Source organism: Eriocheir sinensis, chromosome 4 (assembly GCF_024679095.1).
Source record: "Eriocheir sinensis breed Jianghai 21 chromosome 4, ASM2467909v1, whole genome shotgun sequence".
In the NCBI taxonomy this organism is placed as follows: domain Eukaryota; kingdom Metazoa; phylum Arthropoda; class Malacostraca; order Decapoda; family Varunidae; genus Eriocheir; species Eriocheir sinensis.
Genome location: NC_066512.1, coordinates 13424110 through 13449742, shown reverse-complemented (window position 1 = coordinate 13449742; position 25633 = coordinate 13424110). Strand labels below are relative to the sequence as shown.

General features: G+C 40.9%; 1 protein-coding gene across 2 annotated transcripts; it reads right to left on the bottom strand.

The window, feature by feature from the left end:
• Nucleotides 1-5: 5 nt before the first annotated feature.
• LOC127008635 (uncharacterized) lies at nt 6-25486 on the bottom strand. Of its 2 annotated transcripts, none has more exons than XM_050880924.1 (3): nt 25362-25486; nt 18183-18672; nt 6-1631 (listed from the first exon to the last, which is right to left on the bottom strand). In XM_050880924.1, the coding sequence occupies exons 2-3, from the start codon at nt 18641-18643 to the stop codon at nt 905-907; spliced, it is 1188 nt and encodes a 395-aa protein (XP_050736881.1). In that variant the 5' UTR covers nt 18644-18672; nt 25362-25486; the 3' UTR covers nt 6-904. The 2 variants fall into 2 exon arrangements, with proteins under 2 accessions (XP_050736881.1, XP_050736875.1); XM_050880918.1 differs by lacking the exon at nt 25362-25486 and adding an exon at nt 25027-25057.
• Between the last annotated feature and the right edge of the window lie 147 nt (nt 25487-25633).

Sequence of the window (25633 nt, the reverse complement as noted above, 5' to 3'; positions counted from 1 at the left end):
ACAAAACTTATGTCTAATTTTATTAAAGGGGTAGAATCTTTCATTGAACTAAAATGTAAAACTTGTATCCAAGTAAGTTGAAATAAAATGTTTTAGTTAGATACAATTTTAACAAATAAGAACAATTTTTAAACATTCCACCGTACACTGTTTATCTGTTTCACGGGTTCGTTATACAACTGCAATATATTAACACTTCTCACAAATATTCTCTATTAAAATTTCTTGGGTATTTTTTTATTACAATACTGAAGAAACTTCATTATATAGCAAAAAAATTAAATAAAGTAAAGCACATCATAATAAGGCTGGCTGGCATGAAGTTTCATTACTATAATCATTACCCTCCTTGTTTAACTAAAAAGATTCATTATTTTCATAGAGCACAAAACATATACAAAAATAAGAAATCATAAAATAGTGCCAATATGAACAGTTCCTCTTAACATAAAGGGCATTCTGTGTCATAACAAAGGCCGTCGACATTATTTAAGATATAATTGCTGTATCATGCACGATGCAAAAGATACAAGATTTATTTTTCCTTAACCTAATCAATAAAATTTAAACTATTTGGCAACTCATAATGTTGTAAGCAATAACCGGCAATAAAATTATTGAGCTTTCATTTGGTCATTCCTCTGCATTTTTTTAACTCACTCATTAAGAGCTTGTCACAAATTATAATAATTATTCTGATTTAATTATATACTCAAAATTAAACATTTGATTTAAAATCATTAAAAAGAAACCATAATAAATTCCACTGACATGAACTTAAAATTCTATCATTAAATATATCCATAACCTTACTGAATTTCCTTAAAAACACCATCTCCACAGGTCAAGTTATACTATTTAAATTTAAATTCAGATACAGCTTTGGATAATAGTATACATGTGCTCAAGGCATATGAATCAGTTCTGAAACGGTTGGTATGAGCAGACTACGAGATACTTCCATTGGATTTCCAATTACAGATTTTTTCCCATTGGATACTTCATAAGGGTTCCAAGTAACTGATCTAGGAGCAGAGGAAAAATTCATAGTATTCAAGTCAGATTCTGAAGACTGTGCACAGTATTCAAGTTCCCTGTCCCACCAATTACCATCAAAATGTGGGTGCCTCCATATCTGATTGTTTCCTCTCCCTGGGGACTTTGTATTAGCCAAAATGGAATCTGGTAGGTTTAGTGGAGTCACACAAACATTCTCCAAGGGTTGTGATTTTGATGTCATGCCTGAGAAGTTATCTGGACCAATGTTCAACATATCCAAAGATGCTGAGTTTGACTCTAGAGATGTTTCAATAGAGTTCAACTGATCATTGCCATATCCTGAAGTATTCAAAATCCCAAAATTTTCCTCCACTAATTTATAAAAATACAAACGTTGCAAGTTAGCCAACACTGTCATGTCAGTTCCATCTAGACAGGTGCGAAGTCTGTGTCCTGTCATGCCAGCAAACCCAGCAGCTTCTTCTGGATCATGAATAAAATGGCAGCGAGCACCATACTGGCAGTAGCCTGCACCATGGTAGGTTCGACAGAGGTCAGTTTTGTATCTTGGGTGACGGAGGACACGCCGCCGCTCACGTTCTCCATGTGCAAAAGTGCAGGATGACCCAAATCTATCAAAAATATGGAAAATATGGAAAAATATAAACAAATGTGGAAACAAAAATAAATAAAACTGTTTACCAGCCTACCATGACCTTCCACATTCTTGATACTTCAGAAGAATGAAGTATCATAGCCCTGTGGAGTAAGCAAAATTAATTATGTTTAGTCATTTACTGTAATCCCATTCCCTGCAGGAAGGTGTTTAGAGGTCAACATGAGCATATAATCACACACAAAATCTGACAAAAAGAATGTCTAGTGAAGAGGACAGCATTATGCCACGGGCAATTATCACTTCACATCCAAAGGCACGAGAGTTGACAATTAGTTTATTTTATAAGTCTAGCTTGGATCTTTGACGCAAAAAAGTTTGACACAGTTTTGAAAGATACTTTATTTGGGGCGATTTTTTTAAAAATTTTGACGCGATTCAAGTCAAAAGTTCATGTAGACGATTCCGTTTTGCCGCGAATCGCGTCATGGTGCATGAGAGGGTTAATCTATCTAGATCTTAGATGCATAGTTCCCTGACCACGGTATAAGCATTTCCAACTTTCCTTGTACCAGCATATATCAATCCAACAGAAACCAACTCTCCTGAACACTAGTCCACTTTATTAATCCATTTCACTGGGGGTGTCTTATATAACTCACTTCTACAAAGCTCATTCATGATTGCGGTGATACTTTCCATGTCCAGGTCTCTGGTACATGCTACAGGGTTGAGGGGGGTACCATTTCTTATACCCCTCTTTACCCTCATGCTCATACTTCCTTCATAACTCTCTCCAAAGCACCTTCTACCTGTCTACCCTTAACTGCTCTCTCCCACCATGCTTCCAAAGAACAGTCTTTAAGTAACTAAATTACTTCATCCTATCTTCTCCCAACTAGATCTTTCATTCTGAAGTGTTTTCTGCACTAACAGTGTATGGCTTTGCAAACTATTAGTCTGCCCTCTTGCCCTCTTAAATACCATAAACTTGCTCTTTATCAATATTTTCATTCAAGTTTCTACTCTTAAACACCCCGTCCGTCATTCACAATCCTCTCCAGCACCCTCCGACTTTCTGTTAATACTCTATCCTATGCAAAAGGATCTGCCAACAAAAACTGCTTCAAATTCCTCACTTCAGCCTTTGACCTAACTTCATTACTCTGACAATCATTTCTTTCATACAACAATACACAAGCATTAAGCAGCCACATGGTGACACAATACACCTTTGTTTCACAACAACACTGAAAACTCAATCAGCTCCCCATTAAAGTGTATAGTCACTTGAATCCTTGTAAAAAGACAGTTTAGAGTAAACTTCCCACACCCTATTCCTCAGCACATTCCTTAAACCCTCTTGTCAATTTTTTCCACTCCATGAAACAAGCAACTTTTATCCTTCCATAGGTACTTTTCAACATAATGTTTAGTGAAATTTTGTATCCATACATTCCCTCATTTCCCTAAATCCCAACTTTGTCCTCTGCCTACAGTTTTATTGGTTATTTTCATCCTTTCATTAAGACTTCCAGATACCTTACCAGGTTCCCTGAGCAAGAATATTCCCCCTGTAACTATTACAAGCATCTCTACTTCCTTTCCCTTTGGACAATGGCACAATGCTAACCTTTCTCCAGCCTTCCAGAAACTCAAACTTGCTCCCATGCTTGATTACATACCCACAACATTCACAACCTCACATTTCAGCAAATTCTATGTCATCAATGCCATAGGCCTAACTAATCGTAAATTTCGAATTGCCTCCTATATCTCACTCCTCTCCACCTTCTCTTGTGGATATGACTGCTATCTAACTAATGGGAAGAATACGCCTTGGGGGGTTTCACTTCATTCACTCAATCACCATCTCCACTCCCGACAGTCCTCTCGAGCAAGCTCCAACAGCTGCCCTATCCATCCAGGCAGGATTGATCAATTCTTGCCCCAGCCATGCTTTATGTGGGCCTCCCCTTGGTCTCCTCCACTCAGGGTTGCCTCAAAGAAACAACCCTGTGAGCAGAATCAACATCAGGGAGGCATGCCATGTGCCCATATAGCTGGGAGTTGGCGTTCATGGAGTAAGCTGGTAACAGGGCTTGTTTCAGTTTCAACATGTAGTCGCTGGTTCAACACAGTCACAGTCTGGTGATACTCCATGATCTTGTGAATAAACTTGGTACCAAAGGCATCAGCACGCTTCTACAAATCACTATTCACTGTCCATGTCTCAGTCATATAGTGAGGCAGGAAGCACAACAACAACTTGAAGATTTGAATCTTTGTCCGCCTACATGGATATCGAAAATGCCATATACTCTTGTTGAGAAACTCCATATCACCGTGAGCCAGGCCAATCCATCAAGCGACTTCCTGATAAGATCCACCATTGTTATGCACTACACTACCGAGATATGTAAAACTTTTGGTGACTTCAACATCACTACATGCATGGACAAATTAAATTGCATCATCCATCAAGCCACCAAATTACTGGACCTTGGTTTTGGCACAGGGAGACCCTCAGTCCCAGAGACTTTGCCTTTTCATGCAGCACTTGAAGAGCCAACACCAGGACTGACAGTTTCCATGAGAGGTACAGCATCATCATCAAACAAAAGATCAGTCTCCCTGATGTCACCAACAGATGCTCGGTAGCAACTTTGATCAACAACTTTGCCTCATACCCAGTCCATGCAAGTGTTGAAAAAAATAAAGCAATGACATACCCCTGCCTCACTCGTAAATTATCAGGGAAGAAGCCGGAAATGCCTGCCCAACATTTCACAGCACTCAGAATATTGCCCAAATTTTTACTCCACTATACTCCAACACAACCTCTGCGTATAACAAAACACACTTGAAATTAATCCAGACCAGACCATTAATGGTAAAAAACCTGAATGGGGTAGTGTTACTGGTGGGGTTCATCAGGGGTCAGTTTTAGGCCCATTTTTATTCATTATCTACATCATGACATGGACAATGGGATAACCAGTGACATTATCTACATCAATGACATAGATCCCCCTTTCCCAACCCTGGTGTCGCAACCCCAAGTGGGGTTGCCAAGAACTCAAAATATTAAACACGGTTTTATTATATTATAATAACACATATACAACTAAACTAATGGGGTCGCAGTCATGTCTAGAGGTGCATGATTGGGGTCACCTGAGAATAAGGTTGGGAACGCCTGACATAGACAATGGGATAGCCAGTGACATCGGTGAATTTGCGGATGACACCAAAATAGAACAAACTATTAGGACATGGGAGGATGCTAGAGCACTGCAGGAGGATCTAAACAAACTGTCAGCTTGGTCAGAGAAATGGTAGATGAATTTTAACATCAAGTGTAGCGTACTAAGTATAGGAACACGCAACCCATTACATGGGTATAATTTAAACTCTAGAGCGATAGGCAGGACAGAGTGTGAGAGGGATTTGGAAGTGTTAGTAAACTCTGACCTTAAGCTAAGGAAGCAATGTATTAGTGTGAGGAATAGGGCTTTGTGCAGTGGCAGTAACGTAACCAATGAGGTTTATCCGTGGTGCGTTTGTTGCCGATGCGTAGAGCTCCCTTGCTCTGGGGTATTGGGAAAAGAGCAATACAGCTACCCTCTGACTGGGAAGGTAGCCTACCCCATCCTCACCTTCACGCGGTAAGCACCGTTAGTATACACTGCAGGGTAGAGCCAACAGGGAGGGGGGCAGCGACCATCAGCTGATGTTTTTAATCCTTTTAGCCCAGACAAGGAGCAAGTCTCCATAATACTACATTGGACTGGCCACTCATTGGTGGCCTCTAATACTTTTATAGAGTTTTAGAGGCAGGAGCAATGGCCAGGGGGCAGCAGGAGATTAGGGAATGCTTGAGACTGGTGTCTATAAATGTGAATGGGGTAGGTGATGAGGAAAAGAGGAGTGATGATTGAAAATTTTGTGAATGGTAGAGTGGATGTGTTGGGAGTGAGTGAAACACATATTCAAGGAACTGGTGTGAGTGATGGTAGAGAGGGTACATGGGAGGGTGTGCCTGGGGGGGTTGTATGGATGGGGATGGATGAGAAGTATAGAAGTAGGAGTAAGGAAGGATGTGCTATTGTGATGTCTGAAAGGGTGTGGAATGGTATGACTGATTATGGTTGGAAGGGATCAAGAATTGCAGAGGTGGGCAAGTGTGGTACTTAGTGCGGTAGTACCGCATCACAAAAAAAGTACCGCACTACCACAAACTTTCTGAAAATACCGCACTACCACGGACCGCACTAAAAAATCCTGCGGTACTTTTTGCAGTACCTAGAAAACTATCAAAGACATTTGCAGCGCAGCATGCTCACAGAATTTTTTTTTTTTTTTTTTTTTTTACAGTGAATCAGACTCAATCAGTATCAGTCATCAGAATCAGTGATTCAATCATTTTGACTTTTCAGTTATTGTTCAAAATTAAATACTAAATGAATAACTCGGTGTAAATCTGTTCGTCACTTAACCTAAGGCGACGCGCCATGACTGCCTCTAATGATGACTGTACATGGCAGTGTACAACAGTACAAGCAAGCACTAACATGATTGCTGCTCAATCTCATGTCCCATACAAATTTTTCTTTGATGCATAGGGGAGAGCGGTGATGATTCAGCCACTTTTTAGAAAAATATTTAGAAAAAAAAAGTTTAAGAAGTTGTGTAATTTTGTTGACCTCAAAATGTTCCTCCATCATTTGGCTCTTTAGGCTGCTAGTATGACACTCGTAGCTATTTCCAGTTTTCAGATGTAGGTGATGAAAGACAAGTTTCTAAATCGATCGAACCATCCCCACCCGTGGTGATGGTTCGGCATGGACACTCATAATACTCATAATATTAATATAACTTAAGTTTGATTGGGTAATAAACAAGATTATATCTACTACAAAACATTTGTATAAGGACAAAAGTATCCTCTCGATATTTATAAGGGAAAAAAATAAAAGGAGAACTACAAGAAATATCTCAAAAATTTGGGTATTATGGCTTCCTTCTCTTCTCCCAAGCACAATACCTGAATATAAATCAACCAAATTAACCTTTGCATAACCGCTGCAACACCTATAATGTTTAAATTGATATAAATTTAATAAAAATCATGAAAAAATCAACTGTCCGAATCATCACAACTCTATAAAAAGCAAATGTGTGGTCACCCTCCTTTTCCAGTACGAGAGCTGGGTGATCGTGTTACACGGCAATACCTTCGCTGTGCATCGCTGCATCACCGAAATAATTTACATCTCACTAATTGGCACGTTTTTGAAGTGAGAGCTTACGATACACCCTGAAAATATTACATACGAGATGCAAAAATACATAAAATCGGACTTGCATCGAAAAGAACAGCTCATAGGGCGTGGTTGTCCCTTTGTGGGCCAAGGCAACAAAGTTTTGCACATTCACACAAAATCTCGCGGCACTCAGTCCCATACACTTTACAAGAAGTGCTATGGCCGGACCATCCCACTATCCGAATCATCACCGCTCTCCCCTAACATAGACTATAGTAGGCTACATACTATATCTGTTTTTTTTAACTTCATTGTAACTTTTTTATTTTATCATTCTCTCTCTCTCTCTCTCTCTCTCTCTCTCTCTCTCTCTCTCTCTCTCTCTCTCTCTCAATGTAGCCAAAATCAATATTGTTTGATTATAATAATAATAATAATAATAATAATAATAATAATAATAATAATAAAGCATTATTATTATTATTATAATTATCTTCTCATTGAAATTTCCACATGGTTTCTTTGCTGAGGCCTGAGACGCCAGTGCTTAGAGCTTTCCCAAGGTCTCGCTATTACCAGTTGCAATTGATGTGTTTTGCTCTAATATGTTGGTCACTTTGAATAAAGTTTCACTCTTCCCGTCATGACTTTCCTACAGTAAACCCTCATTTATCCGGGTGCACCGTATCTGACCTCACCCGTATCCGGGAGTTTTCAAAAATAAATAAATAAATAAATAAATAAATAAATAAATAAATATAGTCACGTGCCGCCAAAAGTCGTTCAAATTGCCCGCGCGATGCCTCTAGGCTCTGCCTGGGTGGCGTACCGCACCACCAAGGTAAAGAGATTCTCTTTACTTTGCGCACCACAACACAACAAGCACCCCGCCCGCCATTGTTTATGTTCACCATGGCCCAATTTTAAGGGGAGGTTTCCACTTGGGAGTTTCTCATGTTAAATGGCTTGCGTTCTTTTCAATTCTCCTCCCTCATTTCTTAACCGATTTGCTTCATTCAAAAAGCATTTTATTCAGGAAGGATGAGGGAAGACGGTGGAGTCCTTTATTGTTAATAAAAAGGATTTTTTTTTTTTTCGATAAAAATAATATATATATATATATATATATATATATATATATATATATATATATATATATATATATATATATATATATATATATATATATATGTGCGGGCGTGGAACGCTGTCGTGGGCTTACGGGCATGATATTAAGTAGCTTCGTTTGTGCCGAGGATATATTAAATGCGGTAGGCAAAAGTATGGCTTTTGGGTCCGTAGACTTAACCTCCACCATATCCGGGTTTTTCCCACATCCAGGTGCCCCCGTGGCTCTATTAAGCCGGATACCAGAGGGTTTACTGTATTAGTAACCTTTAGTTTTCGCTCAAACGCCGGAAAATTCCTCCCCTTCCCCTTCACTCCCCCATATCCTCCCTACCATTCCTCCCCAGCTAGTGCTACTGCAGCTGTCGCACCACCCTCCTTCCTTCCTTCCCTCCCACCCCTCACTTCCTCCTCTCTCACATGATGCTGATCTTCTCCTCCTCCTCCTCCTATCGACTTGCACGTTGGCCCAATCAATGGCAAATGAAATTCAACGTTGACAAATGTAAAGTGTTGCACATTAGAAAAAATAACAATCGCGTTCGGTACGTAATGAATGGCAAACAACTTTCTGCAGTAAGTAAAGAAAAGGATCTTGGAATCACTATATCAAGCGATTTAAAGCCCGGTCAGCATTGTTCAGAGGTAGTTAAAACTGCAAACAAATTGGTTGGCTTCATCGGACGAGTCTTTAATAATAAATCGGAAAAAGTAATATTAAAACTGTATAATTCATTGGTTTGACCCCGTCTAGAGTACTGTGTACAGTTTTGGTCTCCCTACTACAGAAAAGACAGAAAAGTTGGAACGGGTTCAACGAAGAGTAACAAAGATGATTCCTAGGTTGAGAAATTTATCATATGAACAAAGGCTTAAAGAAGTAAATTTATTCAGTCTATCAAAACGAAGAATGCGAGGCGATCTAATAGAAGTGTTTAAAATGTTTAAAGGATTCAGTGATGTTAATGTGGAAGATTACTTCACAATTGATCGATCAAATAGAACAAGAAATCACAATTTGAAGATAAGTGGTAAAAGATTCTCGTCGCACGAAGCTAAACACTTCTTCAATCGAGTTGTTAATGTCTGGAACTCTCTACCCTGTGATGTCGTTGATAGTACAACAGTTACGGCCTTCAGGAATAGATTAGACAAGTGTTTTGAATCCAACCAGCAACTAAGATATTACTCATTGTCGTAATAACGTTAAGTTCTTTCGAATACTGGTGTCCTTGTCCGCTTTTATCGCCCGGTTATTGGTAGCAGTAATGGTAGTTCTTTCCTCTTTCCTACATAATTTCCATGCAGTTTTTCCATGCTGCATGGTTCTTTTTCCTTTCCTGCCAGCTTTGGCTGGAGGGATGGGGGGGTGGGGAGGAGCCTTCACCTTTGCTGTCCTTCATCTTCCACCTTTGATTAGATAGTTAGTGTAGCTTGTCACAAACAGCTTCGTAAGGACCAGCAGGTCTGCTGTTGTTTGTTCTTCCTTTGTGTTCCCTCTCCCCTCCCTCCTCCCTCGGAAAGTTGCATTCCCTTCCCTCCCCCTCCTCCCCTTCCCGTCCCCTTCTTTATTTGTTTTTGTATCTCAAGTTTTTAGATAGCCAGGATAGATAGGCACTGAAGTATTTTTTTTGTATTGACTAGTGACTACCGCTACCGCAGTACCGCACACCACGTACCACACTGGGAAAGAAAAAAAATGGTATCACACTACCGCAACCGCTGATTTTTCAGTACCGCGCCCACCTCTTAAGAACTGTGTGGGTGAAAGGAAAAGTTGGTTTAATAAAGTATGTTTGGGTGTGTATATATGCACCAGTAAATGTGAAAAGTAAAAAAGGACTGAGAGAAAAGGAAGCTTTTTGGGAGGAAGTGAATACATGTCAGAAGAGCTTTGAGAAAGAAAGAAAACTTATTATGATGGGAGATATGAATGCTAAAGTGGGTAATGAATGTGTGATGGATGTGGTGGGAAAATGGGGGATACCTGGAAAAAATGAAAATGGTGAGTGCCTGGTGGATGTCTGTGCTGAGAGGGGGCTGTTCCTAGCGAACACCTTCTTTCAGCACAAGAATATCCACCAATACACATGGAGGAGGGGAGAAGACCATGAGCAAAAAGGATTGATTGATTATGTAACAGTAGATGGAAGGCTTAGAAAAGATATTTGTGACGCAAAGGTAGAAAGAGGAATGTTCGATGGCTCTGACCATCTTGCAGTGCTGGCAAAGTTAAAGCTGAAAGAAAAGTGGGTGTTTGAAAAGAAAGGTGAAGTAAAAAAAGGAAGTACTGAAGATAGAAAAGTTACAGGAAAAATAAATAAAAGATGAATATAAACATGAAATGGCAGAGGCCTTAAGTGAAAAATGGGAAAGTGTAAAAGATAGTACAAATATTGATAAAGTTTTTGGAACATTTAAAGGAGTAATGGTAACTACAACAAAAAAAGTGGTAGGGATGAAAGTGGTGAGATGGAAAAAGAAAAGGAAATTCATGGTGAACAGAAGAAATAAGGAGGATAGTAAAAGAGAAAAGGGAACTTTTTAAGAAAACTCAAGAAAGAAATGTGGCTGAGCAAGTAGAAAGGGAAAGGAAAAAGAAATATAGAGAAAGCAAAATGAAATTAAAACGAGCAATAAAAGAAAGTAAGAAGAGAGTTGATGAAGACTTTGGAAAAATACAAAGTGAAAAATATAGAGGGAACAGGAAATCATATTGGAAAGAAGTAAAAAATTAAAGAAATGCAGAAAATATCTCTCCAAGTAAAATAAATGAGGTTATGGATGAGAATGGAAAGATGTTGAAAGACGGGGAAGCTGTGAAAGAGAGATGGAGAGAATATTTAAAAAACTTTATGAATTTTGAGGGTGGACATCCAGCAGCTGTAACAGCAGCAGTTTTGAGTAGAGGTAGAGGAGGAGTATATGAAGAAAGAAGTATAACATATGAAGAAGTAAATAAAGCAATAAAAAGATTAAAAAATGGAAAGGCAGCAGGAATTGATGGAATCACAGCAGAAATGTTGAAGTGTGGATGAGATGTAGTTGTTAAATGGATGGTCAAGATATGTGAAGTGGCATGGAAAGGGAGGGAGGGAGGGGGGGGGTGCTGCCAGATTGGACAAAAGCCATCATTGTCCCAGTTTACAAGGGCAAGGGCAGGAGAGGGGAGTGTGGGAGCTATAGAGGTACAAGTCTCCTGAGTATACCCAGAAAGGTATATGGAAAACAGTGGCAGTGCCAGGAAATTTTCATTGGGGGGGGGCTGAGGGGGGGCCGGGGTAAAATGTGGAGGGGCTTCACAAAATGTCATCAAAGTGAAGAAATAAAATATATAGACATGTGTAAGTACGTAGTTAACATGGCAGAGAAGAATGATTCTATATGAAGTTAATACAATCTGAGGAAAAACAGTTGAAGTTAGAGCATGGTAAACAGCCCAAGAACTTTAAATCGAGAGGTTACTTTAAAACTATGCGCTTGTTCTCGTGATTGGCAGCAAATGTGTCTATAATAGCATCAATGTTCAGCTGTTTGGCCCTCCTAGAATTAATTGATATTACAGCAAGGTTGCTGGTGAGGTTGTTGCCACTGCTGTTCCTCAAGTATGTCTTGAGGAGCTTCAGACATGAGAAGCTCCTCTCACAGGCAGCTGAGGTGACAGGGAGGGTCACTGCAATGCAGACAAGTTTATGCAGATCCATGAAGGTGTCCTTGTATGGCTCCAGCATGGTTGCGAGCTCCAGTGGTGTGGACACTTCCTGGCCCTTGCCTCTCTTCCTAGCTATGAGTCTTTTCAATTGGTGGACATCCACTGCAAGATCATCCTCTGCCACTCCATAATTGGCTGCCATTCCTGACAGCACTTCTTTGTCCAGAAATGAAGTATGTTTTGGGTTCAAGGCAGTAGTACCCATCAGAACATTGCAGGCATTAGATGAGAATCGCCTGGTCAGCTCATTGAGCATTCTATCTATGATAGCATAGAAGGCCTTTCTCCTAGCATCTGGTGTAGCTCCATCTCTCTGACCTGTACTAGATGTTATGATGAATTCATCCAGGTGTCTGGGAGCAGATCATTGTCTACCTGGACGCCGAGTCTCGGTGCGTATCCCAACTGCCTTGCACAAATCCTCAGTAGCCTCCTCTAACTCCTTCCAGGCAGCTTCAGTCCTCATTTCTGAGAGTCCAGACATGACAGACTGCACCAAGTCCTCTGCAGAGGCCAGCTGGAGGTCAGGTGACTGGAGGTGGTCTGACAATTGTTTGGTCATCAGCAACAGTTTTTCCATGGCCATCAGACTTGCCACAAACTGCTGATCTAGCAAGATACACAGGCCCTTTGCCTCAGTGGCTCTGTGCGCATTATCTCCCTCCACGGCCTCCAAAGGCCTCACAGCGTGGCTAGCCAACTGCTGCCAGGGTTGTCAGACGTGTGACCAGCTTACTTTTGTTTTATATATAATTTTCATAATTTTTTTTAGGGAACTGTTATGGCAAGCCATAACATAGTTCCCTAATTCTTCAAAGGGCCGTTTGCCTGTTGAATTCTTGTATTGCAACACCTCAGACCAGAGAGAGAGATAATCTGTGCACATCACTGATATGTACACTATATTATTATTCAGATCAGTGGTGCACATGCCCCCATGTAATGCTATGCACTTAAAAAAATAGCAAGAGGAAAGAAACTATACGCTGCCTTCATGAATTTAGAAAAAACTTATGACAGAGTCGATTGGATTGCATTGTGGGATGTTTTAAAGATTTATGGTGTGGGAGGAAAATTGCTTAGTGCAATAGTCTTTCTATGAGGATGCATCGCATGTGTCAAAATTAGTGGAGAAACAAGTGAACATTTTGAGATAAAAGTGGGCTTAAGACAGGGATGGGTCATGTCACAATGGTTGTTCAATATTTATATGGATGGTGTTATTAGAGAAATGAAGGGCAAAGTTGGGGAAGCTGAAGTAAAAATGTTCACTGAGGAAAGGAAGTGGGTACTGAATTCGATACTGTTTGCTGATGACACAGTGCTCATTGCAGAAAATGAAAGTGACTTACAAAATTTGGTCAGTGTTTTTGAGTGTCTCTAAAAGGAGAAAGCTGAAAGTAAATGTCAACAAAAGTAAAGTGATGGTTTGTGAGCGAAGTAGAAGTGAAGTAGATTTTGTATGCCCATATAGAGTGGGAATTGAATATGAAAAAGAATGCAAAATAATTTTGAAAGCTGAAGAAATGGAGGAGGTCAATGAGTTTATGTACCTTGGATCAGTTATGTGTAAGCATGGAGGTACGGAGGGAAAGGTAAGAGAAAGGGCATTGCAAGGAAGAAGGGTGGTAGGGTCTTTGGGATAAATCATGAATGGCAGAAGTGTGAGCATGGAGGTAAAAAGGGATTTGAGAAATACAATAATAGTACCAACCCTCACATATGCAAGTGAAACGTGGGCCTGGAAGGAAAGTCAGAGGTCTAGAGTGCAGCAGTGGAAATGAGTTTTTAGAGGAGTGCTTGTAGTGTGAGTAGAATGGATGGAATGAGTAATGAAAGTGTGAATGAGTGTTTTGGAATGTGTCACAGGGGTGAAGGGAAGAAGTGTGGAGTGGTGGAAGAAGTGAAGCGACAGACTTTAAAATGGTTTGGCCACATGGAATGAATGGAGGAGAGTAAGATGACCAGGAGGGTGTATGTGAATGAGATAGAGGGAGGGAATGCTAGAGGACGATCTCCAGTGAAATGGAGGGATAGATTGCAGGAGTACGTTAGGGAGAGGAGGTAAAGATCTTTGAGACACTTTGAGCAGGCAAGGAGGGAGTGTCTGTATCGAGAAAGTTGGAAACTTCTGCCATGGCCATCCCCTGGTGGGAGCTCCTAGGAGCAGGCGTCGATGAAATGATGATGATGATGAATAAGGCTAACAGGGTATTAGGCTTTATAAACACGACAGTAACCAACAAAGATGCAAAGGTTTTCCTCAGACTCTATTTAGTGTTAGTTAGGCCACACTTAGATTATGCTGTTCAGTTTTGGTGCCCATCCTACAGAATGGACATCAACTTCCTAAAATCAGTTTAGAGGAGGATGACCAAGACAATTCAGGGGCTTAGGAACCTCCCATACCAAGATAGGCTTAAACATCTCAACTTATATTCTCTAGAAAGGCAAAGAGTGCGGGGAAATCTGATAGAAGTATTCAAATGGGTCAAGGGTTATAACAAAGGCGATATAAGTAGAGTGCTGAGAATTAGCCAGCAGAATAGAACACGCAATAATGGATTTAAATTAGAAAAGTATAGATTTAGGAGGGTGGTTGGGGAATGGAATAGACTCAACTGTCACTTAATTGGTGAGTATGGTAATGATAGACTGTTTTAAGAGTAGACTTGATAGCTACACAGACAAGGATGACAGGTGGAAGTAGGGGGGGAATCTGGAGATGCCTTGTACAGGCCAAACGGCCTCTTGCAGTCTCCTTATGTTCTTGTTTTTCCTCATAAGGTTTGTTAAGGAAGAGAAGGAAAAGGAAGGAAGAGAAGGCAAAGAATGTGCAACAATGAAAAATGTTGCATCAGGTAAAGATCGAACTAACATTGTTAATTTGAAGCCATACAAGCAAGATGACATGAACATTTGAGTAAAAGGGGAACAATATACTGAAAAGAGAAATACTAAATATTTGAAGCAGCAAGAACATCCTGATCAAGGAAAGAGTAGAAAACTGCCCAAAGAAGCTTCCGGGCATTCTTATGAGAAAAACATCAACAAAAACATGGATAAAGACTCAATCCCAATGCTTCATGCTACACTAGAATCAAAGAAAGGCTACATTCTTGAGACAGTGACTTGTCAAGAATGTACAAGAATTAGAGATGAATGGGGATTGGTGGAACAAGTCTTCAGGGGGGCGTTTGTTCATGAAATGGTGAAAAACGCAATTTCAGGGAAAAAATTCATTCACCCTCGTATTGCCTTCGAGTGTAAATACGAAGTACCGTGTATTTCATCAAAATTCGCAATAATTTCACTTTTATGGGCACGTAATGGACCCCCACTGCCTCAAGCATGACCTCATGATGCATACCAGTCACTGCTGTGTATTGCCGTTATCTACGAAAACCTAAGGTAAGGTAAACGTAGGTAAAGTTGGGGGCATACACTGTAGCAGCGCGTGGCCTCGGTGCTCATCTTTGTAACATTGGCCCTTGAGCCTGTGGTAGAAGGGAGCCCATTACCCCGGGACACAGAGCCAGTGTGACATCTGGGTTACCACAGTTTACTTTCCCCAGGTTTCTTCTCCAGCCTCCAGGTACTCATTTATCGACCAGCCCGAGAGGGAGGATGAACAGATGGGTGAGTTGCACGCTGACTGCCCAGGCCAGGACTCTAACTCGGGCCCACGGAGTAGAAGCCAGGCACACTGACCACTAGACCACGGAAGCCACGAAAACGAAGTACTACTATAATAGTAAAAAAAGTGATATCTGGCAGACTTTCCTTCCCATGGCATAGTAGGGCTTGTGGCTGCAACCCTTGACTACTCCATGGAAATTCAAGAAGAACGAAGAATCAATATATCAGCAGCACACAGAACAAAACACTCAAATAGAAGAAGGAAACTAAAAAGGATAAGAAAGCCTATGCTTGTGGAGGATTTTAGAAAAAAACTGGCAACAAAGAGTAGCTTGGGCAGCTATGAGACCCTCTCCTTGTGAGGCATGGTATTGTGAGACAATACCATGCCTCACCCCGGGGCATCGGGGGACCATGAGCCTGAAGAATGAAGATTTTTAAGCCTGGACATCAAAATATAGGATTGAACATGAAGAAATATTACTTTATATATGATTATTAAGAAATGAAGAGGTAAATACCACGATATCACTTATATTTGTGTATTATGCATCCCATTTCTCAAAACAACATTTATAACTTTGAACTACATCTCCTCCATCATTTTTCAAATGACTTCAATGAAACAAACTCAATGCCTAAACTTGAAACAACACCTCCTTTTCTTCACATCTGAAATGACTGAATTTTCAAAGAATATTTTTCCCACCTCTAGAAGAGTGCTAATGGCACTGATAAGTAAAAATTCATATTCCACAAACTAAGGACTTTCAGTAAAATGTAAATGTGTTGTTTTCATTGCCAAAACAAGGTTATTTCACCATAGGCTACATGTTTCATGGGTGTAGAACAAGAGAAGATGCGATTTGAAAAATATACCAAAATTTGGAGATCCATATATACAGTGGTACCTCGTGATTCGAACTTAATTGGCTCATTTGGGGTGTTCGAATTGAGAATGTTCGAATTAGGAAACAATTTATCCCATTGAAATTAATGTAGAAAAAAATAATCCGTTCCAGCCCCCCAAATCCTCATTTTTTTTTTTTTAACATTTTTATGAGTTTGTTGTGCCCTGTGGCCAGATCACTCAAATATTGTCAACCAGACATATATTGTCAACTGAATATTGCCAACACATGTAACGAATGCGTGAAGCAGGTTCGATACCACATACAAATGCGTGAAGCAAGTTCGAACGCAGGTTAATTGTGTTCGAAAATTTTCCATTCGAGTTCAGGTTATTGGTTATTCTCTAATGTTTGTTAGTTGGTTTGTTATTCTCAAGTAGCTAATAATCTGTTTTCCTGAAGACACGTCTAAGTTGTACTCAACCAATAGCGATGCTCCGTGTAGGTACGTACATACGCAGAGTGTTACAGTGTTTGGTGGTTCGTGGGTCAGTATCAGCACAGATTCTTTATGTTCAGCTTGTTCCCTCACTGAGCATGCCTCGATTGAAAAAGCATAAAGCATACAAAGACGACAAAGAAGCGTTGAAAATTCTTTATGATCACAGGGAGAGAAAGGCTGCTCTCTCTCTCTCTCTCTCTCTCTCTCTCTGCAAAGGACATTGCTAAACTAGAAGGTGTTCAGCGTCGAGCAACAAAAATGATCCCTTCCTTGCGCAACAAATCCTACGAAGAAAGGCTTTCCACCCTTAACATGTTCTCTCTTGAGAAACGTCGCCTCCGAGGAAAACTGATCGAATGTTTTAAAATACTTAATGGTTTCACGAATGTAGACAGAACAAAATTGCTTATGATCGATGACACTTTGCGAATTAGGAACAATGGCACAAAACTCAAATGTAGACAAGTAAATTCAGACTGCACCAAATTTTTCTTCACCAACGTTGTAGTGCGAGAATGGAATAAGCTCCCACCATCAGTGGTCCAGTGTAACACGATTGACTCCTTTAAAAACAAGCTCAACCGTCACTTCCTTCAACTTAATATTAACCAGAGTAGAAAAGCAACGTTTTAGAGCCATCTGATTAATGTAAAATCACTTAGGTTTAAGGACAGACCACCTAGTCTGGACCATGGGGGTCTGTGTGGTCTGATTTTCTATGTAAATCTATGTAAATCTCTCTCTCTCTCTCTCTCTCTCTCTCTCTCTCTCTCTCTCTCTCACGTGCACACACACACACACACACACACACACACACACACAGATGGGTGGGATCGAGTCACAAGGAGGGGGAGATAAGCACTTTGGTCACAGTGCCAGCAGAGTCAAGCTGTAACTGGAGTCCGCGGTATCACATTCACCAACTTGGCTACACTAGTGGCGTTGTCTGCAGCCATCTGTTTGTGTTCGAACTGCGACGCACATTCGAATTGGAGGACAAGATTTGTTCGATAAATGTGTTCGAATTGGAAATTGTTCGAATTACAAGGTACCACTGTATGGGTAAAAAAAGTTAAGAATCCTAGATCGGGTTTGAGGGGCTAGAATTCATGTATATGGTGCCCCTTACTTCGTGCATAAATAGTATCACCATAACCCAAATAATAAAAACAAATTTGGACCAACCGCACCCTCTATAAAGCAAATGCAATGTCAAGAATAATCTATCCATGCTAAATATGCAGTCACTCCAGGGCACTTATTTTTGTACTATCACTGAAATGTTCTGATATTTGCCTCAGTGTTCAAATGTACAATCATCTCTATCTTAGCATTTGCTTCTAATGCCTAAACATTTATAAAATTCTTGTTTCTTGACAAGTATCCATAGCATTTGTCCATCACAAAAGAAATAATTTTTCACACACAAAAGGGTTAACAGCATTAATATAATTTCAAATATACTTACCGACATTCTCCATTTTCTTCGTAGCTTCTACAGAGTTCAGTTTTGTAACGTAGAGGGTTAGATGGCCGCCCAACAGGCTTCTTGCTATTGCCACCGTTGCTGCACTTGCTGTAAGCACTGTTTGGGCTGCTTAGGATGCTCCCACCATCACTGTCAAAATTCATGCCGACTGGGCTCCTATTAGGATTACCGAAGTTATCGCTCAATGGTGCACTCTTTGTATCCCTTGAATAGCAGAAGTAGGGTGATGATCTGTCATTGCTTTCATCAAAGTGGCCGTGGTGTCCTCCGCTTCCCCACTGGACTTTGCGAAGTGGTTTACTGGGTTGACGCACTGGGCTTGAGTGGCTGAGGGGCAGATGAGGGGAGCTGGACGGCTGGCCTCCCATGGCCATGCCTCTTCGAGTGTGGGTGTAGACAGAGTTTCTACCACCAGTACTAATAGGCTTTCGATGCACCATTGCTGCCTGTTGTCAAGTCTTCAAATGTTCTGAAACACACGAATTTAAGTGAATTACAAATTACCTGGCTGAGTACATTAGCAATGATTTAATGTAAAATTTAAAAGGACATTGTGCATTATATACCCGACTGAATACTTACATTGGAGAAAAAATTAAAAGAAATATAATTAATTAGAATATCTGAAACCCACACTTGAGGAGGATGGAAAGTAGGAACAGGAACATGATCAACTAGATACAGCCACCTTAAATTTGTTCAGTACACACAAAATCATTACTATACAATATAACGATAACATGATAAACCTCAAGTACTTAACCCCTAAAGGACAAGTGACCCGCAGGCACAAATTTTGGTGGGTTCCATTAAAGGATGAGTGTCTTACATGCGGATGCCTCCATTTTCTTGGATTTGTTTTGTTTCCTCGTGACCTTCGCTATTGTTCTACATTTGAAATACACTAATCAACAACCTTACGACTAAATACACACATACAAAGGCCTAGAGATTCATTCACACAGCTAGTTGTGACACAGTTTTTCTTTTGTTTTTGGGCATCCCAACACAAGGAAATTTGAACATAAAGACAAGTCCTTTACCTCATGTGCACACGCAGATCTTAATTATTTATTTCTAATCATTATCATTAGTTATTTCACTGGTACGATTTTCATTTGTAATATAATGAGTAGCTTTTACGAAAAATGAACTTAAAAAACGGCTGTTTTTTGCATTCTCCTGGGTCACTCCTTAGATTTTTTGCATCCCTTAGAGGTTAAACCAAATCAGATGGAGATGATGGTCTGAAGGCTGAATTCTACAAACCATTTACAAAAAGTGACATGCCTGGAGAAACTATCAAACTCCTTGGAAAATTAAAAGAATGGTAAAGACAAACCAATGGAATGGAAAAGATCAAGAACAAAAATGAATGAAAAGAAACCCTACAGTAAAGAATTTAAGGCCCACTGCATTGACAAATGTTTCACATATAATATTAATGAAGATAATAAAATATGAAATTGAGAAACATCCCACAACAATGAAGATAATGAGAACCAAGGTGGCTTCACTCCAGGTGGCAAGATTGATCAAAACCTTTATACTCCAGTTTTGTGTGGAAGTTTTAAAATCCAAAAGCCCTTAATAGTTAGTGCAATAAATTTCAGTAAGGCATTTGATTCAGTTCAGAGAAATACTAATTGAGATTCTGAAGGAATACAAAATCCATTCCCTTTTCTTGGGGACCGGCATGGTGGTGCTGACGAGACATGAGTTCATCGAGCCAAACCTGGGGTTAACCTCAGTGTGGTTGCCTGGAACACCCTCGGCCTCTCGGAGGATCAGTGACTACCCCATCTATCAGCTGAACTCTTAGGCTGAGTGGACATAGTTGGGTTCTCTGGGATGAGGAGGCCTAGCAATGGATAGGTCAGTAGTGGGAGTTATACCTACTACTGGTAACTCAGGCCAGAGCAATGGTGCCTATCTGAAAGGAGTAGCTATCTAGCCGATTGCAGTCCTCTACTGTTGGGGTTACTCAAGTTGATGAGCGTATGATGCTGGCAAGTTTGACATACACCTTGGGCTTTGTAACTCTTACTGCAGTGTAGGCCCCAACCAAAATATGTGAACTTGAGGCGAACGATGTTCTACTCCAAGTTCTGACTCTATAGTTGACCGGTGCCCCTGCGTGACACACTCATTGTCTTGGGTGACTTCAATGCATCAACTGGCACAGAGAGAGCTGGCTCAGAGTTATGTGTTGGTCCCCATGGCTTTGGCACCAGAAACATATACAGCCTTTTGAACTTTGCCAAGTCCAAAAGGCTGAGGATTGTTGGTTCCTGGTTCCAGAGACATGAGGCTCGCCACTGGACTTGGTATAGCAATGCAGACTGTGTAGCAAAGGAGACTGATCACATCCTTGTTAGCACTCGCTGGAGGATCATCCCGAACTGTAAGGTCTTCCAGAGTGCCAAGTTCTTTCAACCAACCGCAGACTTGTTGCAAAACTAAGGATACGCATCAGGTCCAAGAAAAACTCAAAGATGCAACCTTCCAGGGTTCCATCTTGAGAAACTTAGGAATCAAGCATGTACTCAGGAATTTGCAGTAACAGTCTCAAATCAATTTGAAATACTTGGCACTCTGGAGGACCCTGGAGAGTTGTGGCATACCTTTACAAGTAAAACTCAAACCAATCGGGGAGTGCATTGGAGTGTGTCCAAGGCTGAAAGTCGGGGGTGAAGCCATGATCCATTGGGTTGCATATGGTGTTGTCTGCTGTGTGACAGTTCAGTGCTATTACTCTTTACTAGAAAAGGGAACAGGACTACAACCATTACAGTAATATTACACTGCCCAGGATGCTGAACAAAGGGCTCACTCATCTGTTGCTGATGCGAATTCAATCTCACCTGCTTCACAGACCTGAGCAGTCTAGGTTCACGCCCAGCAAGTCAAAATTTGACCATATCCTAGTACTTTGTGTCCTTGTGGAATGCCAACACAAGTTTCAACAGGGGTTACTCGCAGCCTGCGTCAATATCAAGAAGGCTTCTGACTTCGTGCAACAGGAGGCACTGACATTTTATGGATCTGTGAGATTCCTGCAAGGCCTTTACTCTGGGACTGAGAGTGCTGTAAAGTGTGGGGGAGGCATCATCAAGGTCAATGACCTTGTTATTACTGCTGAACTTCTCACAGGATTGCTGGTGATCCTGATGATGGCTCTCAAAGCACTGTACAAGGAGGCAAAGCCTCTAGGACTGAAGGTGTTTTGGGACAAAACCAAGGTTTAGTCATTTGGGAGCTTGCTGCATGATAATTCAGTCTGTCCATGCATACGGTGAGGATGTCAACCACCAAAAGTTTCATATACCTTGGTAGAGTAGTGCATAACAATGGTGGGTCTTACCAAAAAGTCACTTGACAGATTGACCTGGCCCACGGCATTATGGACTCACTCATTAAGAGTATATGGTGTTGTCGGTATCTATGCAGGCAGACAAGGAGTCAAATGTTTAACCCGTTGACTGTGGATTTCCTACAAGAAGACATCACCAAGCTATAGGAATGGATAAAAAAGTGGCTGCTACAATTCAATGAAGAAAAATGTAGTCTTGCACCTTGGGAGGGGATATCCAGCATACCAATACCACATGGGAAACACTCCACTATCCACCACAGAGGCAGAGAAAGACCTGGGAGTATATGTTATCAGGCTACCAGTGAAAGCCAAATTCGTTCCAATCGCAGCGGATGGGTTAAGTTGCTTCTGCTCCCTGCCTAACTGTATGGCTGTGAGATGTGGACACAACAGAGACCTGGAGAGGCATGTCAATGCCTTTGGTACCAAGTGACTGTAGGATTATGGAGTTTCACTGGAATGATTATGTCAAGCCAGTGACTACATGACGAAAATGAAGAGACCTGTTACCAGCTTAGTTTGTGAATGCCAGCTCCAGCTAAATAGGCATGTGGTACACCAACCAGATGTCAATCCTGCTCATAGGGTTGTTTCTGTGGAAGACAACCATGAATGGAGGAGACCATGGGGATGCACACATAACTCTTGGCTGGGGCAAGTCTATTGACTTGGGATGGAGAGGACAGCTGTGTGGGAGCATGCTCGGGGGAAACGTCAGGAGTGGAGGCCGCGAGTAAGTGGAGCGAAAGCACCCCAACCCCCCCACCCCCGGCACATGTTCCCCACTGATTAGTACAGAAGCCACTCACAAGTAATTGACGTAATCAATATATAGTGGAGACAAAACTACCACTGATTTAGGATTTCAACAGGGAATGGACATCACTAGTGGCATCAGACAAGGGTGCACAGGATCAACATCCCAGTTAAACTGGTGACATAAAATTATGAAAATTTTAGAATAAGAATTAGGTTTTAGTAGTGCAACAATTAAAATTGGTTCCCTCGATTTGGCCAATGATACCCCAATAATAAAGTTCTTGTGGGTAAAACCTTTTGAAAAATGTGGCCCCTGTAGAGGTAGTGGACAGCTTCTGCTACCTTGGGGATATCATATGGTGTGAAGGAGGAGCAGAAGCTGCAGTGAGAGGGAGGATAGCTTGTGCTTGGAAGAGCTGGCAAGCTTATTAGTGAACCAGAATATCCCGCTTGGCAGCAGAGCACAGGTGTAGAGCGGGTGTGAGATCGGTGCTCCTATATGGGGCAGAGACTTGGGTTACGACGAAACAGCTGGAAGCACTATTGATACGGTGTGATGTGAGAATGCTTAGATATTTGATGGGAATCAGATGGCAAAATGGAATTTCAAATGAAGAAGTAGTGAGAAGGAGTGGCCTGGAGGGGTTACTGAGTAAGACCAGATTAAGGTGGTTTGGACATGTGAGGACAAAGAGGAGAAGAACACATCCTGAGACGAGCACTAAACTTTGAGGTAGAGGACAGAAGACCACCAGGAAGGCCAAGGAAGAAATGGAGAAGGGTGGAGGAGGAAGATATGAGGATGCTGAACATCACGGAAGAAATGGCTATGGACCAGCAACAGTGGAGGCAGCTCATATCCCGTCCAACCCCACCATTGGGAATAAATGGACGTTAAATGATGATGATGATGATGGCCCTTTTAGCAGATTTATGTGTATGGCACAGTTGTCACAATCTAACAGACTGAAATAAACTATATCACAGAAAATGGAGTTTATAATGAAATTTTAGGAGGCTTTAAAATGCTATTAGTACCTAGAGGAGAGATTGGAGCCTCCTCAATGGAAACACTGATCATGCAAAACTGCAATATGTATATAGAATAACTAATGGAAAAAGGAGTTATCCAAAAGCATAATGATGCTGTTGCTAGAAAGAAAAAATGAGGGTGGTGGTATATTGATTATATGGTGTAAAGAAACCAAAAAACATGGTAAGAATAGTCAACAAACGGCAAAAATAAGAACAAAATTGAAAAATAGGATACTATTAAATGGGACGCAGAATTAGAAGCCAGAGTCTGAAGTTTTAAGCCAAATAGAAAAAGGAAATTTATGACAACACTACATCTTGTGGTTTAGAGCAAGAACTAATACCTTTAAATAAATCACAAGAGGCACCATATTTCAGATATAAAGAGTGACCTATGCAATGCAGAAGAAAACTTAAGTCACTTATTACCTAATGACTTGCATCTAAAAGATGAAAAAATGCAGAGAATTACAGCAGCCATATGGAAAACCTAAATGATGCCATAGGAAAGTTTTACAGTATAGAAAACAAAATAAAAAAGAATAGCTGCATGAAACCTGGAAAAAGAAATTAAATTGCAGGAACAGGAACCACAGTGAAAAAATACTAGTGATAAGAGCTGTTACACAGGCTATACTTTACTCCGGCAACTAAAATGGGCACACTGATTCTACTGCAGATTCAAATTGTCATCTTTCTTTTGTTGTATAAAAAGTGTACTGCCCAGGCCTGTATTTCAGACTCCAATCACACTTGACATGAATTATCATGCAAAGTTGGATAAAACTACATTTTTTGTTTAGCTGTAAAAAGATAGCTTACTTTCCAGTCTTGACCAAGAAACCTACAAACTAAACACTACTATACAAACAATCAAAGCCACAAAACTCCGTATGCGATACAGAAAAAAAATCCCACACCCAGCAACATTTTGTAAGACTTCGGGGGTAGTATTCCCCCACGTGCTCACCTCGTTTGCTCACCTGTAGCTGAATCCTTTACAGACTTCAGATGATGAGACTGCTGGTTACACAGAATAATTTGTATGATCAAGTGAACCCCAATTGTTCAATACTTCTCCAGCATTTTTACCCATGAACACTGGACACCATTAGAATTAGCAAAAATGAAACTTCGGCGGGAAGGAGTCACCGCACCTGTATAGGTGCCCTACGCATTATTTATCGTACTCAAGCTATAACGGTTTCCTCAACTGGTTGACTACAGTTAATTTTAAGATACAGTGAACAGGCCGGCACCGCTGGCTCACCAGCCCATCGTAGATCAACAATGGAGAATCTACCATGTATATTGAGCAGAGATGTGCCACATGTTCTGGTAAACATGCATTTTGACAGCCTAATTTTGCATCCGCAGTTATTTGTCAATTAGAGAATTACTCTTACCCTACATACATTACTCAAGCTCTCGCTTCTCTTATCTACCCTCCTAGCAAAGGACACACCGTCACCACCGCCACGACTCGGTCGGTCCTCGTGAATCTCTTCGCCGACGCCATGGCCTGCTGGACAAAGGACAGTTCGCCAGGAACCTACACAGACAATTTTCTACCTAATAACATGAAGGCGAGGATGAATGAGCTTCACAGAAATATGAAAAAAAAAAAAAAATCTAGATTACACCGACGCTTACCTGGAGCTTCCCTGACTGCCCGTTGAAGAGGCTGCAATGAAATAAAGAAAAAATCGTCTGTACAGACAGCATGGTCCCTAACACCAGCAGATCAACTTACTTCTGGACACTCAACCAGCCAGTTATCTCATAGCGACATCTATGTTTGACCAGCCAGCATATCATAACGGCAGAAGCAAGCAGGCCTCATACCGAAACAAAGACAGAAATAGAAGCAGCAAGCAGAAAGGTCTCACAGCGCGACAACCATGCATTGGAGCAGCAAGCAGGAGGCACTACTGACTTAAGAGACCATATAAAAGAAGAAAATTGACGGAAGCACAGCGAATATATACCTTTTAGCAGCACCACCTTCTCGCCCCAGCTGACTGACGCTTCAAACAGTTTCGACTCTTATATATAACCTCGGTCTGCTCGGCGCTCAATTGTTCGTTTGGTATGGTTAGTTCCAGCAGGGATGTGCTGAATAGCTAATTGATCTGGGTACATCTGTATTTTGAGTGAATCAAAATCTTTAGATTTATTTCAAGAAAAATATGAATGTTCTTATCCTCTTATATCAATAAAATCTACTTGCACAGATGTCAAATATATCAAATAATCAGCT

Excerpts from the sequence above, each read along its gene's own strand:
- LOC127008635 (XM_050880924.1), bottom strand. The coding sequence starts at position 18,643 with ATGGTGCATCGAAAGCCTATTAGTACTGGTGGTAGAAACTCTGTCTAC. Across the intron at positions 1,632-18,182 it reads GAAGAAAATGGAGAATGTCG|ATTTGGGTCATCCTGCACTT; the intron begins GTAAGTATATTT and ends TATTTTTGATAG.